This window comes from Lissotriton vulgaris, chromosome 9, assembly GCF_964263255.1.
Source record: "Lissotriton vulgaris chromosome 9, aLisVul1.2, whole genome shotgun sequence".
Classification (NCBI taxonomy): Eukaryota; Metazoa; Chordata; class Amphibia; order Caudata; family Salamandridae; genus Lissotriton; species Lissotriton vulgaris.
The window spans coordinates 1,205,454,986-1,205,472,647 of record NC_141697.1 but is presented as its reverse complement, the minus strand read 5'-3'; the positions used below and the strand labels follow the sequence as shown (position 1 = coordinate 1,205,472,647).

The window sequence follows — 17,662 nt, the reverse complement described above, 5'->3', positions numbered from 1 at the left end:
CGCCATTCTTCCCTCATACTTGTGAGGCCTAGTTATCCCCCTTGAAAATCTAGGGATCTCCAGAGATCTAAAATGGTGTCCACCAACTGCCATAACGGACACTACTGGAGGACAGGTCCATAGGGTAACATTAGGGAACCTTCTGGAACTAACTAGAGACTTCTGCAGGTCTCAGGCCACCCTATATAAGGCCAGTGACCAGCAGCCATTTTGTGCTGACCCCAGAGTAGAGGAGTGAGGCAGTGGTGAGAGGAGGTGGACACACTGAGAGCAGCTAGTTTGTCACTGAGGCTGACAGTTACTTCAGAGGATTGTTCCCCCTTCAACCTTTGACCGATCCCTCTCTCAAGACAACAACTACTGTCAAGGAAATCGAGTTACTGGAGGAAGAAGAACCTTTTATCACAGCGCCCCAGTAAAACCACTCAGAGCACCCTTAATTGGGGGTATTCCTGCCTGACAATACCCAGCGCTGTGCTCACCGGTGTTGTGGAGTAGTTGTGGTGAAGGTGGGCGTCTGTGGCACCTTAGCGCCCTGAAGGGCGAGGACGCCGTGTGTGCACATCCTTCCTGTGGAGCCGGAGTGAGAGGTGCCTGAGGAGAAGCAGTGGCGCTGCTTCGATCGGCGTCGGGACCCCGGGGGCACCGGCCGCGTCACACGAAGAGGTAGGCGCTTCCGTGCATGACCGGCGAGTGAACGCTTTTGCGAAGCAGGAGGGGCCTAGGATCGAGCAGGCCCAGAAGAGACCAAGCAGCGTCCCTGTGGAGATTAGCGTCCTTCCTGGGAGCAGGTGCGCCGAGACGGAAGAGGAACGAGCGCTTCCGCGCATGCTCCGCCGAGTAGTGCCAGCGGAAGGGAAGTCATCGCGCCAGCTGAGGAGCGCCGCGCCGGAGCGCCAGGAGGACGATCCCCCCAGAGGAGGCAGAAGCGCCACAGCGGACGACGCGGTAGGGAGCCCTGGGCCGGGGAAAGCCTTCCCTGCCCTCCCCCTTCAGCCGTCTGTTACCGGGCTCCAGCGCGTGTGGAGGAAACACCCGCGACACGCCCCCAACCTCACAAGTAAGCCGGGTAGTGTGGGAACGGGAGGCGGCAGAGCCAGGTGACTGAAGCAGGACAGTGGGGCTACAACCCACGCGAGTGACTGTCTTGTCCAGGGGAAACTGACTCGAGGAAAGCGAGTTAGCGAACTGAACATCATAGAGTAAAACTGATCCAGTATCTGACTCAGAGAAGAAAGGTGGAAGTGGTGCAGGGAACCACAGGGTTCCTGGGTAAAATCCCCTACAGAGTAGTGATAAGTGAAGAAGTAGATTCTCTATCAGCTAGGTGTGCCTGTCAATCAGAGGGAGAGGAACCTTACTAATATCATTGTGTCTTCCCTTTTAGCACATAACTGGTGGGTTATACAGTGAACATCTACATTCAGGTCTTGCTGTTGAGTTGAGCAGTGCTTAAGAGCTGTGGGGTAAAGTACCTATTAATGAACCTGTAAAAACGTATTGCACTATCAGTCTGCTCTTCTTTTCAGTAGATTCATTGATGGAGTAATGTGTCATTGTATGTTAATGTGAAGTAACCTTACAGAGTGTGAAGCTAATGAGATTCTCTTAATCAACCAAAGAGTTACCCTTATGCTTTACTGTACCATTGACAAAAGAATGTGGTTTATTGCTTTTTTCCACAGCAGGAGGAGTGAAAAGTAATTTCTTAAAGTAAAAGTGTAATGTTGACTCCTGAAAGAAACTAATATTGCATCTTGTATAACTTAAATCCAAAGAGACATATTATTTTTATAAAGGTAACGGTATTTTTCCAAACAGAGGTGTTGTGTCTTTATTTTAGTGGTTCATCACTGTGTTACTGTGGGTGAGACTTGTAAGTACTTAGCCAACGCCTTGAGTTAGCTGTAGACCACTACTGTGCCAAGCTACCATATGTAGGCTTGGGTAATCTAGGTCCAACACTTCCCATTCATTCGTATGGGCCTCCTGGCCCATAGAAATGAATGGAAAAGTATTCCTTAATTGTGAGTCGCAATTTGCTAATCGGAATTAAGGAATACTAAGAAATCACACAAAAAATTGCGATTTTGTACATCCCTATTTGAGATTCTCAAATAGCGATTTCTAAAAAATCGCTATTTGAGAATCGCAAATCAGGTTGTTGATACATATGGCCCTGTGTGTTTAACAAATGTCTTATGTATATGTTAGGTCTAAGGCTGCTCGACCACACTACCTCAAATAGAGCACTCTAAGTTTGCAAAGAAGCCCTGTACACTTCTGGGGGAATATCTGGACTGTTTACACGACATAACCAATTACTGGTATACCACATAAAGAGCCAGCTTCCCAAGTGTCCTAGGACTGAGATTTGTTCATTCAACTGTATTAATGTCAAAACTGTGGACAATTCACTAAAAGCAGCACAATCTTGCTTTGCCAAAACACAATTTTACATGGGGATTTTATGAACTGCCACTCGTCACGAATCAGCAACTGAGTGCAATTTTGTGTGCATCTGTTTTTCCCCCAATGTTTCATATTTGAGCCCAAGCACTTGGTAAAAAAGAAAGAGAGAGATTCTGGGAAAAAATATTTTTCATTCCACTAGTCTTAACTATGTGTTAAATAAAGTACAAATCTGTCAAGAAAATACCAAGTGTGCAGTGACAAGTCCCAATTACATGCTCCAACCACCGAACAAAAACAATCACATCTCCTTCAGTAAAAAGTTCTCAACCAGATGACGCGCTGCCCGAGTTCAAGTCTGTGATGCTCCTGTTCTAATTTAAAGAAAGGGTTTTGTAAGAGCTCCAGTGTTTCTTCAAGCAAGGTCTATTAAATAGCTCAGACAGAGGGCACCTCTTTCACTGTGTGTAGTAAGTGTAGTTAGTGAGCACAGTGTAAAAACGTAGGTCATGCAGTATGTGTAATGGGTGCAGAGTATGACAGTGTATTGTTGTAGGGCGTGTCTTTCATGTAGTATATAGGAAGCAAAGTTTTAGCATGTGCTCTTTGGGAAGCGTGAGTCTACTAGATCACCTGTGTCTGTAACACATAGATGCCACATCGACACTGTTTGTGCATGCCTGGCGGAGCAGTGTCAGCACAAGAGACATGGGTGCAAGGAGTGCCTTAAAGTAATGCATAAGACATCTGGCAAGTTGTGAAAGTTTTCTTCTGCAAATAATACTACGTTTTGTGGGAAACATGAAGGTGAAGACACCCTCCAAATGTATGGTATGTACGAAACAAACATCGCGAAACTCCACGTTTAGCTGGAAAAGGTTTTCGCATTAAGGATTTTACAATTTTAAAAAATCTGCAAATTTGATGCAGGAACTTTCACACTTACGAGAACATGAGAGGGGAGTTGTCTGAAAAAGCTATTCTCTCGTACCAATTGTTAAGAGAGAGGCTTTACTCGGAATATAATTCTCTCTCACTTCTGGCTCTTGGTTGTTCGGTGCAGGATCCAGTCTTCTATTGAGTGCCTCTACTGCAATGCATGAGGGACATCTCTGAATTATCACAAAATAAATTCACCTCATAGATGCATTATAGACAGAAGCAATCGTGCATACGTATTCACTGCAACGGTTTGTTTTTATGCTTTGACTAGTGAAATATGCACTAGGCACAAAGTGTAGTGTTTCTTTGGCTTTGGCACAGCAATCTTGAATGCACATGACCATCGATCTATCAAGGCTCGCTTCGGAAATGGATTTGCCTGGGGGGGCTTGCCAAATGCAATGAAGAGTTGGTTTGTCTATCTAAAAGATTTAGTACAGTTTATGTAGTATGAGGGCTCTTTCGGTATTCAAAGAAAATAAGGCTCATTATGCAATCAACCGTGGATGGAGGACAAAATTATGCATAGCAATGTGTTGATTGATGAGTAATTAGATCACAGTAGGCTGAAAATAAGTCTTTGTTCTTGGGACAAACCAAACTTTGTGCACTTGTTTTCATAGCACCTACGCTGCCTGAGGTTTCAGTTCACTAACTCGATCAAGGGAAGTAATAGCAGTGAGGAAGGCTTCCTTACATGTAATGAACTGCAGTGGGCAGGAGTGTAAAAGGTCAAATAGTGGCCCTTCATTCAGGTGAGTACAATGTTAAGGTCCAGTGAGGTAACTGGTGGGACTCTTGATGGAATTTTTCTTTTAAGGTCTCCCACAAAAGCTCTTTTTAAGAGTATTTTGAATATTAGCTGCCCTAGTGTCTAAATGTACCTTAAAGTGCACACTAAGCCTGCCTATTGATGGTGCAACAAGCATATTATATACATATTTTCCATTTAGAAGATCAACAAACCATTGTTGTGGGATTATGGGTATCCCAGGATGCTTGTTTCCGGTTCAGGGAAGACCTGGCTTGGCAGTTCGGGCTGGACTGTTCCCATGAGACACAGGGTCAAAACTGATTTGCATATAGCTGGGTCTGAACTGAGGTGGCGAAGTGAGCTAAAGAATGATGATGGATTCAACCCAGATCTGTGACTGGGGGCAAGTGTATGAAAAGATTCAGCGCTCCATCTACCACCTCCTTGTGTTTGCTTTTTCGCCCAAAGTTGGCAGGGTATGCCCAGACGTGGGTCTGTTGCTCACTTTGCCACTGGATTCAAGCTAGCCTGGCCGATGAAGGGTGTTACCCGAGAAACCAGTCCCAGGATGCTTGTTTCCGGTTCAGGGAAGATCTGGCTTGACAGTTGGGGCTGGACTGTTCCCATGAGGCACAGTGTCAAGACTGATTTGCATATAGCTGGGTCTGAACTGAGGTGGCGAAGTGAGCTAAAGAATGAAGATGGATTCAACCCAGATCTGTGACTGGGGGGGGGGGTCTGAAAGTTTCAGCGCTCCGCCCATCATCTTCTTGTGTTTGCTTCATCCTTTAGAATTACCATGCACTATTCTGATCTAAAAATGGCTGCCGACTTGGATCCTGCTTGTGCATGCTACCACCTAAAAAGCGGACCTGGAAGGCTGTGTTTGGACTATTCCAATAGATTTAACTCTCTTAGTGTTTTAATTTTAACAAAAGTGTCAGATGCACATAGGACACAAATATTACAATTGATTTGATTTTTCTCTTCTGGATGAGTTCTTTCCCATCCTTCTTGAAGGATGCTTTACCAGCTCCTCAATATTCTCCAAGTGACATCTATCGTACTGTGAACGTAGCTCAATCAAGTTGGATATTCTCCACTGAGTAGCGGCAACCACAACTACTCTTTTTTCAGCAGCATCTACGTGCTTGCTCTGTCAGGTGGAGAGGTTTTCGAGTCACTTGCAACACCAGGGAATTGGATGGCATGTGTCCCTTGATGTGTATGGGGTGTTCTTGCCCGGAAATATATTTTTTTTCAACTCTTGGTATGACCACCCTAAGACTTTCCAAGGTAACATCCCACTTGTAGACATATGTAAAGCTGAAACATTGTCTACCATTCACACTTTCACGAAACTTTATTGCATGGAAATGTATGGCCACCAAGAATCACCCAGGCGAGGATACTGTCCTTAAAAACACTGTTTCAATGTTGCAAATATTCTCTGCAACAGCTCCAGCACCAATTCTTTTTTTGATAAGGACGGCTTTTAATTCTATTCAGAGCACATGATATACAGCAACACACAGGAAACAGGGAAAAAACGCAGCACTGTCTTATCGCCATAACCAATTCAGGCCTACTTAATTAAGCATAAGCTTTTTAACATGACATCAATGGGAATACAATCACACACCTTCTGCAAATAAATGATGTAGTTGAGCACATTAACATGTAGGAGAAGCCAAGGCCCCTTTTGAGTATTGCTCCTTACAGTTCTTTTTCCGTTGATCACATTTGGTAAGCGGCATCTGCTATGTCCAGACTGAAATCTAAATGGCACCAAAATAAATGCCCCATTCCAGAATGAAACTATAGAAAAGGAGCTATTTGTTGTAAAGAAAGCTTACTGGAATGCAGTCATCTTCACCAATTCCCACAGATCAGCCACTGTTAGTTTGGGTGTTAAGCGTAGGAACTCGATAAATTCTGCCCTCAAGTGCACCCTCAGGAGTCATTTAAACAGTTTAGAATCTGCACAAGATAAGGGAGCAATGGAAACTTATTTGCAAAATTGTAACATTCCCATGCTTGACCTTGACCAATCCGTTGAGACGCCAGTGGTTAAGGAGGACAGTGGGCATGTAAACTAAGCTGGATTGATTCAATGTGATGTTTTACACAACCTGCATTTCGGGTATCTAATAACTTCACTTTTTAACTACACTGACAATCAGGCAACAGCCTTAAGATGCAAAGAACAGACATCTATTTGCACTGGTACTATTTTCCGATTTTTGCTCACCAATCCGCCTCACACCTTTTAAAATTGCACAGATTATAAAGGTAATATGTTATGTTTTAACCATTGATGACGATTAAGTACATGAACGCACTACGTTTTAAGCTTTAGTACATTTTTAATCCTTAACCATTTTGTACAAATTGCTTTTCCACTCTTTTATGATTTTTAACTAAATCAAATAAAAGTATTATTGACTGACATCTTTTATACGTCCAGGAAGGACACAAAAGTATGTTCAGCGTAAAGGCTGCTAGCACCTGCTGGGGTTGTCAAACGTTTTTTCAAAGGTCCTAGCAAAGCGGCTGACATAATTCATTCCAGACTTAGTAGACATTGACGACATGGAATTAGTTCAGAACTAACAGGGGAGAGATGCATTTAGCACTAAAGGGGAGGGATTAGTTCAGAACTAACAGGGGAGTGACCATGTTCAAAGTATTGCCCACTTGGCTGAAAAAGCCCCATGCAAGAAAATACCTGCAGTTTTCTTCAAACAGAATTTCTATAAAAGCTTTTTACTGGGTGAACTGAAAATATATTAAGCTATTCCTACATCACATAAGATTTAGTCTGAACATAGCTGGCTGGACATTGGCCAACTACAGAAATCCAGATGCAAGAGTCAGAATTAACAGTAGTCCTTCAAGCTCATTTGTGTTACGGTGTGTCACAAGGCAAGGGTGTCCCCTTTTGCCCCCAATTTTCAACCAAGCAGTCGAGTTCTTTGAAATTACATTAAGCGATGGGTTAGGGGGAAAACATTGGGGGGGGGGGGGGGGAAGTGCCTCACAAAGTTTGCCTACATACAGAATAAGTCCTACTATTTTAAATCCCAGTGAATATTTACCAGCAGTGCTTGCTATACAAAGTGAGTTTGAGATACTCCCTGGGTTTAACATAAATCAGAACTACTAAATCTCCCTATCGAAATAAGAAATCAACCAACCGACAACAATATGCCCCATTTAGATGGGCTGCTAAATCACCTATTTAGGTCTGAATACCGCCAGCTGTGTAGAAACTTGGCACGGAGCAAATTTGCTGAATTGCAGAAACAGGTCAAAAAGGATCTGAACAAGGAAACTCCCTCTCTATAGCTTGGACTGCCAGGATCTATGTTCTCAAAATGAATAGCAAGCCCTCTGTTTAACACTCGTTTCAGGCCACTCTCATCCCTAAGGTGTGCTTAGATTTCACCAAAAAGATATAACATCCTTTATCTGGACAGGGAAAGAGCTAGAGTGAGTGCAAAGCTACTAAGAACCCAGCAAGAGAAATATTGATTGGGCTGCCCTAATATTGTAGCCTATTAAACATCGACCACCTAAGAGTGATTGTAGGAAGGCAACTGAAACAGAAACAAAAAAAGCTGTTGATGGATAGGGCAGGGGTGGGCAGACACCTTTGCAACTCACCTCGGCAGGTGAAGTCCAGGAAGCCTTGAAAAGCATACGTATCCCTCCCAGCCAAGAAGGTGTTTGAGATGTGGGATAGAGTCAAGTGGCTGTTAGACAGTTAACACTCATCTTGGAACTCAAGAGATGATCTCAGTCCTATAAAAGATTTAAGGACACCCAAAAGGAAACCCCTTAGAAATGTCAGGGTAGAAGGGCAAACAACCGAAATAAAGAGACTCCTTAAGAGGACTTGAGGAAAACATGGTCAAATATTTTTAGCATTTAAGAGTGTGCCCTTGCAGAATCTGGTGATAAGGTAGTATATCAATGGAACAAGACACCTGAGCAGCTCCACCACATCTATCCAAATGTGCTGCACCCTTGCTGGAATTGCTATACTGTAAAAGGAACCAGGACTCACATTTGGTGGGGATGCTCAGGAATTACCCGCTTTTGGACGGAAGCTCTAAGTCACGTGAAGGGGTTTTTGGGTTATGAAATTCCAGTAGACACAGGGCTGATTTTGCTGGGCTTATCGGATGATCACTCTGATGTACCTGGTAACCTGGGAATAAGTTTGTTATAGCATGTGTTGGAGGTAGCCAAGAACTTGACAGTAGCATGTGGAAGAAGACAGAACCGCCTAGCACTGCACAGTGGTCTAGGAAACTCCAGCAGATGATGGCCTTTGAGAAACACGAACTTGACCTTAATCACACAGAGTAGAAATGTATGAGAATAGGGTCACTCCTACTGAAATTTGTCCAAATGGCAGTTGCAATGTTTAGAGACACTTAGGCTGAGAGCTCTGAAACTTCTTACTATTATAATCAACCACAAACTGTATCATACTATAGGCAATCGTGCTGGTTGGGGTCTAATGGCTTCAAATAAGCACTTATTACGACACTGATTTCTGTGTTAGTCAAATGTTTTTACAAAATGCGCAGTTTGAAAATCTGAATTCATTTTCTAAAACTCAAAAAAGGTGAAACACACCACTACAGAAACACTGTCCAATTGTTATACGGCCCGGATTTGTCCCACTACTTTATGGTTTGATTTTCTGAGAAGAAAAGGGTTAAACACCAGTGAACAACCATTTATATATAGGATAAAGTACCCCCTGATTTGCAAACTTGATTGGTTCCAAGAAAAAAAAAAAAGGCCAAAAATTGCAAACTGGAACATGTCTTTTTGTAAACGTTTTACATAGTTTCCAAGTGGGGTATTTTCTTGTGGGACACATTCAGCCAGTCCTGGCTTTTCAGGTACAACAATGCAGCATTCTGGAACTTTTCGTTTTTTAACCATAGTAAGTACGGGCTGAATGTGAGATCAGGAGTGTTTTGGGGATTGCCCAGAGTCGCCTATTTTTATTAAGCGGGCTGCTTCATTTCCAATAGTGTTGCTGTTCGATCCACATGCAAACTCAAACATGACCCAGTTCAATGCTTTTATAAAAGTCCATTATTGCTTACACTTGATGCATAAAAACTAGCATTGACAAGGCCTATGGTTTTGGCATTTGAATAGCGCAAACACAAAATGTTTCTTCGAAGCATCCCTAACACACAATGATGATATTGCATAGGTGGTAGCAGTGTAGGTTTTTCTAACAGAACACAAGTGTACTCCAAAAATGGGAGTGTGGGTGACTGCGTGTGAGCGTATAAGAAAGTGTGTTTGACAGAGTGAGTGCATTTATGGGTGTGTGTTAGGTTAACAACTTAGCAAAGTGCAGAGATTTAATATCATGAGGCGATGTTGGAATTTCAGTGCTAATGGATAGCCACACTGATCCAGAACAATAGAACTGCCCCCCCCCCCCCAAAAAAACAGGAATAATTAAGCGCACTGAGCATCATAATAAGAACCGCCATGAGGTGTGGGTCCTTTGTTATCACCACCCGCACCTATAGCAACTGAAACAGACTGAATTTTGAAGATGAAAAGATGGCCTTGTCCGGTGCCTCTGTCCCCGTGCAAAGCCAGTCTGTGGTTCATGGTCAAAAGCCCTCAGTTGATATATTGTTTTAACAGAGTGGTTGAGCTCGGCACATAGGGGCCGTTTACAGGCCGTGGAATGTAAGACACGACATCAGACCAAGTATCAGAGGGGGCGTTTACAAGAGAAGCTGAGTGAGAAACATTAGAAGCAGTTATCAAAGTTGAGCGTCATCATCTAACATTTATTAGAGCTACTCTAAGTTGCAAGTGTGCGATGTCGTAGCTGCAATTTGAGTAAAAGGCACCGGTTTATCAGACCTCTGTTAAGTATGGGACATCCTGTGCTGCTTATTTGAACTACAGTAATATCAATGAAATATTAAGTGGACTAACGAGAGCAAACAAAAAGAAACGATGACAGTAAAGTTTGTAATACATTTGGCAACAAGATTTACACCCGTAGGAGTTTTGACTCCCTTTTACAATAAATGTTTTATTTTCCCATTCTTTTTTTTTTTTTTTAAAGCAAAACAGACTGTTGTTTTTGGACTTTTATTTCGCATGGCCTCCTAGGCACAATTTCAGGTGAAATGTTGGACCATTTGGAGAGGGTGGGAGATAACTTTTTCTTGCAAATGGGTGTTTGACATGAAAAAACATCTACGTACGTCACCACATAAGACGGTTGCCTAAGTCCCTGACCAGTTCCATGTAGTTTATCTAGCTTGTTAACTTAAGTGACGATGTCCCACACACAAAAAGGTTTCTCTCGTATCTCTTCTCCAGCAATAAGATGCTGATCTTCAAACTCCCCTCTCTTCACTTTGCCCTCCCATAAAATACTTTAGAGAGGACGTCCAAAATTATATTTTATCACAACTAAAAATCGAATTATTGTCAGAAAGATTAAAAAAAAAACAAAGGACGATGCGGCCTTGGGACAATGTGTAAGGAGGAGTAATACTCGTCAATAGACACAACACGTTGTGCAGTAGACAAAACAATGCAAGCCACCAAGCAATTCGAGGAGTTAAGGAAGATCTCAAAAGCTCTTATTACAGAAAAGGTTGGAGACCCCTTCTCTAACCTCAAGCACCACCAATTGAAAAAAAAAAAACATTATCTTTGATGAAACGGGTGGGGGGAGGGGGGGCAAAACATGAAACCACATGCTCAACGTGAAATAATAACACACGAACAATTAGGCTGGCCTGCTCGCAAATTGCATGATCATAGACAAATATTTTATTTCACCCAAACTTCTATTTTATCATTATCACATATACGTGCACCTTAAATTGCGTGATGTGAACTGTACAAAAAACACGTTTGTGGTTGATTTAATACACAATAATGATACTCCATCTATAATAAAAGTGTAGGCTACATTTTGGTTATACATGACAACTGACTTCTGCCAAGTCCTCTAATGGCCAGGAAGTAGGGCTGCGTGAAGTGGAGGAATGCTCAAAGTAGCATTTTGGTTAAGTATCGGTGCTAATACGTTTCCCTCAAAGTGGTGATGTGTTTGATGTACTTGGGTGAAATGCTTCAGTGTTTTCAATAGTTTGCATTTTGAAGAGATGTCATATTTTTACATGAGGGTTGCATGATTTACATGCCTAATATTTTCAAAGCCCGGCTCGTGCTCTTAGAGCCACGCCAGGCCCTCTGCTCACTCTTTAAATGTATTAGTTGGTCCATCTCTAAGGTGAAGACCAGTTGTAAACAAAAACTTGCCCCACCAGCCGTCCCCATCCGCACATTTAAAGCCCTCACCGCACTCGAAAGACGTCGCCCCTCTTGCAGCTCGTAAACAGGTCGTTGGTGTCCATGGCCCGAGGGTCCGGTCTCCGCTGAGGGGCATCGAACCAGCGGTCAGGTGCAGGGCGGAGGAGTTGGCAGGGTGCACCGGGCGGATGACAGAGCTCGGGCAGGCAGTGGCGACCCCTCTACAGCTGCAGCTTCGTAAACAGTGACAGCGCCCGCCCCCTGTTCCAGAACCCCAGCACAAAATGGAGGCGAGCTGCAGAGGGCGCCCGGGAGGAGATCATAGAGTCCGGGACAGTCTAGCACTGCAGCCAAGACCACCGAGAAGGAAGGTCCAGCCTCGCCACTCAATTGGTGAAGCGGAAAACCATCGAGTGGTAGGAATGTCTAGCGGAGAGGCCATAGAGTAGTTAAAGGTAAGGCATAACAAAACACAGCGACGCACACCGGCGGCTGAACACAAGTAAAAACCACAGCACCATAGAAAAGTTAAAAGGCTACAGTTTATTTAGTATTTTCTTTGTGGGCCACCTTATCATTCCATAACATAAACTGAAGGTAATGGTATTTCCATATCTGACAATATCAAGTGGTTAAGTCTATCAAATATGTACACAAGCAGCAATCACAATGCCACAGAAAGGCTAGTTTTATTTAGTGTTTTTTTATAGTTCACTCTATTGTTTACATTACACTATGAAAAGAGAAATAGCACTTCGAAATCCGACAATATAAAGTGAATCATGACAATGTTAATGTCAGCAATAGAAAATATATATCCAGAGAAGCAGAAACCACGACAATGTTATTTTGTTTTTTTTCCTATTGATGCATTCCACTGTGGACAGTACACTACGGAAAGATCATGAAATCCAACAGTATAAAGTGGTTAACCATTACATTGTATCGACAATTTAGTATTGATCACTAGGTTAATACATTATATAGCAGGCTACTATGTAGTGTCAATGGCAACCAGGTACTACAAAAAGTAAACAGTATCACAGCTTCATACATACAGTACATACATGCCTTGTGGCGCATTATCAGATGTAACTGCGGTAGTCACTCCTGACTTTTTCACCAACAGCATTTTTTACGGTGTGACTTGCAATCCTTAACTGCAACAGGAAAGGCAAAATTACAAATCATCACATAAGTGCTTTCGGTAAAAAGGCCAGCAGTAGCTAATAGCATTAAACACAACATGGGGCATTTGGCATCTTGTAATTGAGGCAATGAATAAATACAGTTTGTCTCCTTGAAGTTACGCCTTCATAAAATAGGTCCGTTACTCATTTTTACTACATACTTCAAATAGATTCCAATTACGAAAAGGTGCCATTTCCCAAAAGTACAAGTATCCGTTCAATGTTCCCTATAAGAGCTATATTATATCTTTACAAAATAATTTACAAAGTGATTAAAAACAGGATACCACCCAAAATAACGAAATTCATATGTCAACAAAAACGGACAAACAGTTGTGTTTCCATTACTTGATATCAAACACAACACTTTAAATGCATAATAATATCCAAACTGGAATTTAGTCAATGTGCGACGTGAACGATGCATGCCATACAAACATAACAACAACACACGTCAATACAGTACTGAAAATACAGTATCGTTTCTTTTTAGATCAAAAAGGAAAATTGGTCAGGCCCTAAAATAAACTGCTTCTGCATTTTTAGGGAAAGCTGAACAGTCATATCTAGTGTCTTGAGTGACTACTTGTTAGGCAGACGATGGGACGCTTTGTTTGTAGACTGCATGATATGCATTTCTCAGCAAGACATAAGGAAAACAAGACTCCAGAAGATCCATGGTCAGGAAAGGTGATTCTTGGACAATCATGTCTAGAAGCAAATAGACAGATTCTCGGTTCCTCGTAGTGGTTTTATCTGTTTCCTGACCAATTTTTAGTAAACTGGAGGTGGCGAGAGCCAGGAATTCTTTAAGACGGTCCTCAATGCTACCTTTGTGAATGGTAAACAAGGCGGCTGCAATCTGGTTAATAGCTTTTGCAAGGCAGTGTATGTTGTTACAGTGCCCTTCAATTGCAGGGCTGTACTGAGACATTGCATTACTGGCTAGCGTTGGCAGTGAAACAGCCACAAACACAGTGAGCAAGCAGGCAATCTTATAATCTTCTTCTGGGCTGATATTTTCTGACTTTTGAGAGGACAGCGCTACAACTAAAGCTGGATCAATCTCACAGGGCAACCCTGCAGCAGAAGACAGTTCATAGACATTCATTGCAACCTTCATATCAGTCTCTCTTGGGATATGATCCTTAAAATCTTCCACTGAGCTTACAAGGAATGGGATGTGGTGGGACAGAACATCTCGGAGGGCTTCTTGAGCCAGAGAGCGGAATGATAGGATGACCCCAATGATAGTCATTCTCTTCAAGACACTGTCAACCGAGGTCAACTTCTTAAAAAGTGCAGCCATCTGCTCAGGTTTGTCAAAGCTGGTCCTCATCTGAGTAAGCACGTCGACATTCTCCACTACGAGCTTCTTGAGCTCGGTTACCTGCGATGAAATATGCCACATTATACTCTCGCTCAGAAATTTCATTCCATATGGGCCCAGGAGTTCAGAGAGCGCCCTCATTTCAGAAATGTCAGAATACTCCTCGGCATTGAATGTCAGTTCGTTTTCTGTTGGTAAATTTACAAATGCTTTCATTGCTGGAAAATAAGCTATGTGACCATTACTGACTTGCCTTAACAATGTCTCCAAATACCAATTAGTGTACAGACTGGTGATGGTTGGCTCCCCGTGGCTATCTAAATGCTGAGTTTGCTGAAGAAGAACGTTATTAAACACTCTTGTGATATCAATCGGAACATGGTTTTCTATTGACTGGAGCACAGTCATGTAAGCCCTCACACTTGTCAACAACTCTGAAGGCTTTGCAATCTCTTGTGTAGCTTGGTTATACATGGTCATGCCAACAATCGCCTTGGTAAAGCGGATTTCCAAGTGGGATGTCAGGTACTCCCTTGGAGTAAAAGTGTGTTCCCAAACCACCATGTTTGGCACATAGCTGATAGAGAAGCAGAGTTCAGAAAGTGCAGTGTGCAGCTTGTCCAAGTTGGTCACCAGTAATCTATTTTTTCTCATGCTTTCTACACCTGGCTTCTCCCGTTCAGGTTCCCCTTTCTTGCCAGTCTGTTTCTTGGACTTTTTATTCACTGCCTGACTAATAGTTTTGGCACAATGCTTTGGCAACAACTGGTCACTAAGCGTGCACTGTTCTGTGCAAATATCTGTGATCAGATTCCTGGCCTGCTTCGCCATTTCATCCAAGAACATATTACATAAGGAAAGGCTCCGATCCCCAATGTGATGACGCTCTTCGGGGCAGAGCTCATGGGTGCAGTTCATGAAATGCGTGCAGATCAGTGGGAATGAGATTGAATGCCTCGACTGGGAAGGCAGTTCCAAACACTGCTGAAACATTTTCTCAAAGGCACGACTATAAAAACAAAATATAGAAAGATCAGATGTCTCCACCAACATCTCGACCAAGGAGTCTACCATTTTGGTGTGAAAAATGATGGTGTTCATCATTTTGCCAAGTTCTGGGTGGTCCGCCAGGCCCAGAGAAGCCTTCGACACACTGGTGTAGGCCTGCAAGCGAAACCAATCCAATCTCATTCCCCTGAAATCAAACACCTCCCCATCTTCCACCTGCTTTACACGCAATGAGGTCATGGTGTTTACAAAGGATGACATGATGATGGACTCGTCTTCAGGACACACAGACAAATTCTGCACCAACTCATTCAAGACCACCGCATCAAAGCCTGACAGGTATTGCACATAATACCTCTGCATCACTGGCCCATATTTTCGCACTTGTGCTCTCAGCTCCTCCATGTAAAAGATCAGTTCAGCTACATGTTTGTCTATAAAGTCCCCAGCCATCTTTTTAGGGATGTTGTCTGCATGGCGAAGGAGCCATATGATTTCATCACGGGCAAAGGATAAGGCCATGAACACAAACAGCGCTTTGGGGCCCAGCAGACCAGGTTGATCTGAAAGAACAGTTGCCAACTCTTTCAGGGCAGATCTCAGAAACCTGCGCCTTTCTCGGTGTGTAGCCCCTGCATGGGACAAAGCTGCTTCCTTGCACTCCCTGATGTCGCTGACACGCTTGTTGTAGCCTTTGAGGTTTGCAAACAGATCTTCTGCTGCTTTGTGTATGTGAAACACTTCATCTCTGAAGAGGGAGAGGCAGGAAGTACTTTGAAGTGCAAGCTTCCAGAGATTCAAAGCGGTAGGCTCACTGTTCAGGGCTCCATGGCACAGAATGAAGCCCAAAATAATCCACTTCTCCATGGTGTCCAGGGACAGGTACTCGCAGGGCATGGAGTCGGACTGGGCAGGGTTGAGCATGGTACTGGGGGCGCTGATCAGACTGAGCAGCTGGGCGTTCCTCCACTGTTCTGCCGAGAGATTCCTGCGTGGGTACACCATCTGCAGAGAGATGAGCGCATCAGACAGCAGCTTGCTGTGGGGCACAAACTCCTCCATCATCTTCTTCAAGGGGTTATCGTAGTCCACGATCATCTGCGCGAGCCGAGGGTACTCGGGGTCGCTGGACCCGTGGGTGATCTCGTGGGCATGGTTGTAGAGGCCGATGATGGCCTTCCTTTCCTCGGTGCGGGACAGCATCACCATCAGCGCGGTGTAGGTGATGATGAGGTCCAGGTAGTTCTTGGTCAGGTCGAAGTTGACGGTGATGTCGAAGTAGACCTGGCAGGCGTCGATGGTGCTCAGCAGCTCGCAGGCGTGCTGCTTGAAGTCCAGCACGTCCACGAAGGTGAAGTAGTAGAGGGCCAGGTTCTTGATCAGGATGGGCGAGTCCTGCTGCAGCTGGGTCAGCTGCTGCTGGTTACTGCTGCTGCGGGTCTCCACGGCGGGGAACCGGCGCACGATCGTCTTCACGTTGGCCTCCAGGAGTTTGTCGCTGGGGCCCGGCGCCTTGGCTTTAGCCGCCCCGCAGGCCTTCCACACCTGGCCCTGCTTCTTGATGTTGTACAGGCGGCTCAGCATGCCCAGGCCGCGCTCGTTCAGGCTGGTGAGCTTCTCAGCCAGCTTCGGCTGGTTGGGCTGCATGGTTGGGGCTGGAGAGGGCCTGGTTCGGCTGGGGGAAGGCGGCAGGGGTTAGTTGGTCCACCTGTGGGCGTGTGGCAGGGCGCGCCTGGTCTTGCTGCGGGGTTAGGTCGGATCTTGAAGGGGAGCAGCGGCGATCGCCTCCAAGCTGCTCCCGGACGAGAGTGAGCCTGACAGACTGCACTAGGCAGCGGCCGCCTCAGTTCGGGCTCGCTCCGTCGCCGCCCGCCTGCCCGCTTCCTCTCTTCTGCTCCGCACCTACGCCTCCCTGTCAGAAACCAGGAAAGGCTGCAGGCGTCAATAACACAGACCATAGAGTCCGAGGAATGTCTGTGGCGCAGACCATAGAGCGAGAAGCAAGTTACTCGCAGACCATAGAGTCCGAGGAATGTCTACAGCGAAAAACTAGAGTGCTAACCTTCAGACCATAGAGCGCGAAGGAAGTTAAAGTGTAGCTCAGACCATACAGCCAGAGGAAAGAAAGCCCAAACAGAAATGTTATTGTGTATAGTTATTTAAAACCAATACAATTGTAACTTATCAGTGTGACAAACTTTCCTATTTACATTTTCAATGTCTCAAAAGATGAAAAAAATCATTTGCCCTTGTTACATAAAAACTTGAACCTAGTGTATTAGATGCCAAATCAGCACAAACAAAGTCCGCCGGCTGCTTCCCAGTGATTGTGCGGAAGCTCTTGGTCTGAGCAAATAATTATTCAGGTCTTTGCGCCTGTCTGGAAAATTGACGGTATATGTCTAAAACCCAAGAGAAAAGTAAACTGTATGCAAGTTAATACCGGATAATGTTTATCCTCAAATTCGTAGTTAAAAAAAAACGTGTGCAAATTACAAATGTGCAGATCACTTTGAAGATGGCACTATCTTAAAACAGCTTAGCACTAAGTGCATTAAGACATGAGGAACAGTGTGCAAAGAGCACTTTTTAGCCACCACCTCATTAATCAATCAATCAATCAATCCATTTATAGAGCGCGCTACACACCCATAGGGGACTCAAGGCGCTGGGGGGGGGGGGGGGGGGGGGGGGGGG

At 44.2% G+C, this 17,662-nt stretch overlaps 1 protein-coding gene and 1 pseudogene across 2 annotated transcripts in view; both read right to left on the bottom strand.

The window, feature by feature from the left end:
• ABTB1 (ankyrin repeat and BTB domain containing 1) overlaps nucleotides 1-11,965 on the bottom strand; it is a 208,244-nt gene extending 196,279 nt beyond the window's left edge. Inside the window, exon 1 of the mRNA XM_086939283.1 lies at nucleotides 11,486-11,965. Within this exon, the coding sequence (XP_086795409.1) occupies nucleotides 11,486-11,541 (56 nt within the window). The 5' untranslated portion in view covers nucleotides 11,542-11,965. The remainder of the gene's footprint in view (nucleotides 1-11,485) is intronic.
• Nucleotides 11,960-16,937, bottom strand: LOC147693037 (nck-associated protein 1 pseudogene; annotated as a pseudogene). Its single transcript, XR_015300087.1, has one exon. The product of XR_015300087.1 is annotated as a nck-associated protein 1 pseudogene (transcript).
• Between the last annotated feature and the right edge of the window lie 725 nt (nucleotides 16,938-17,662).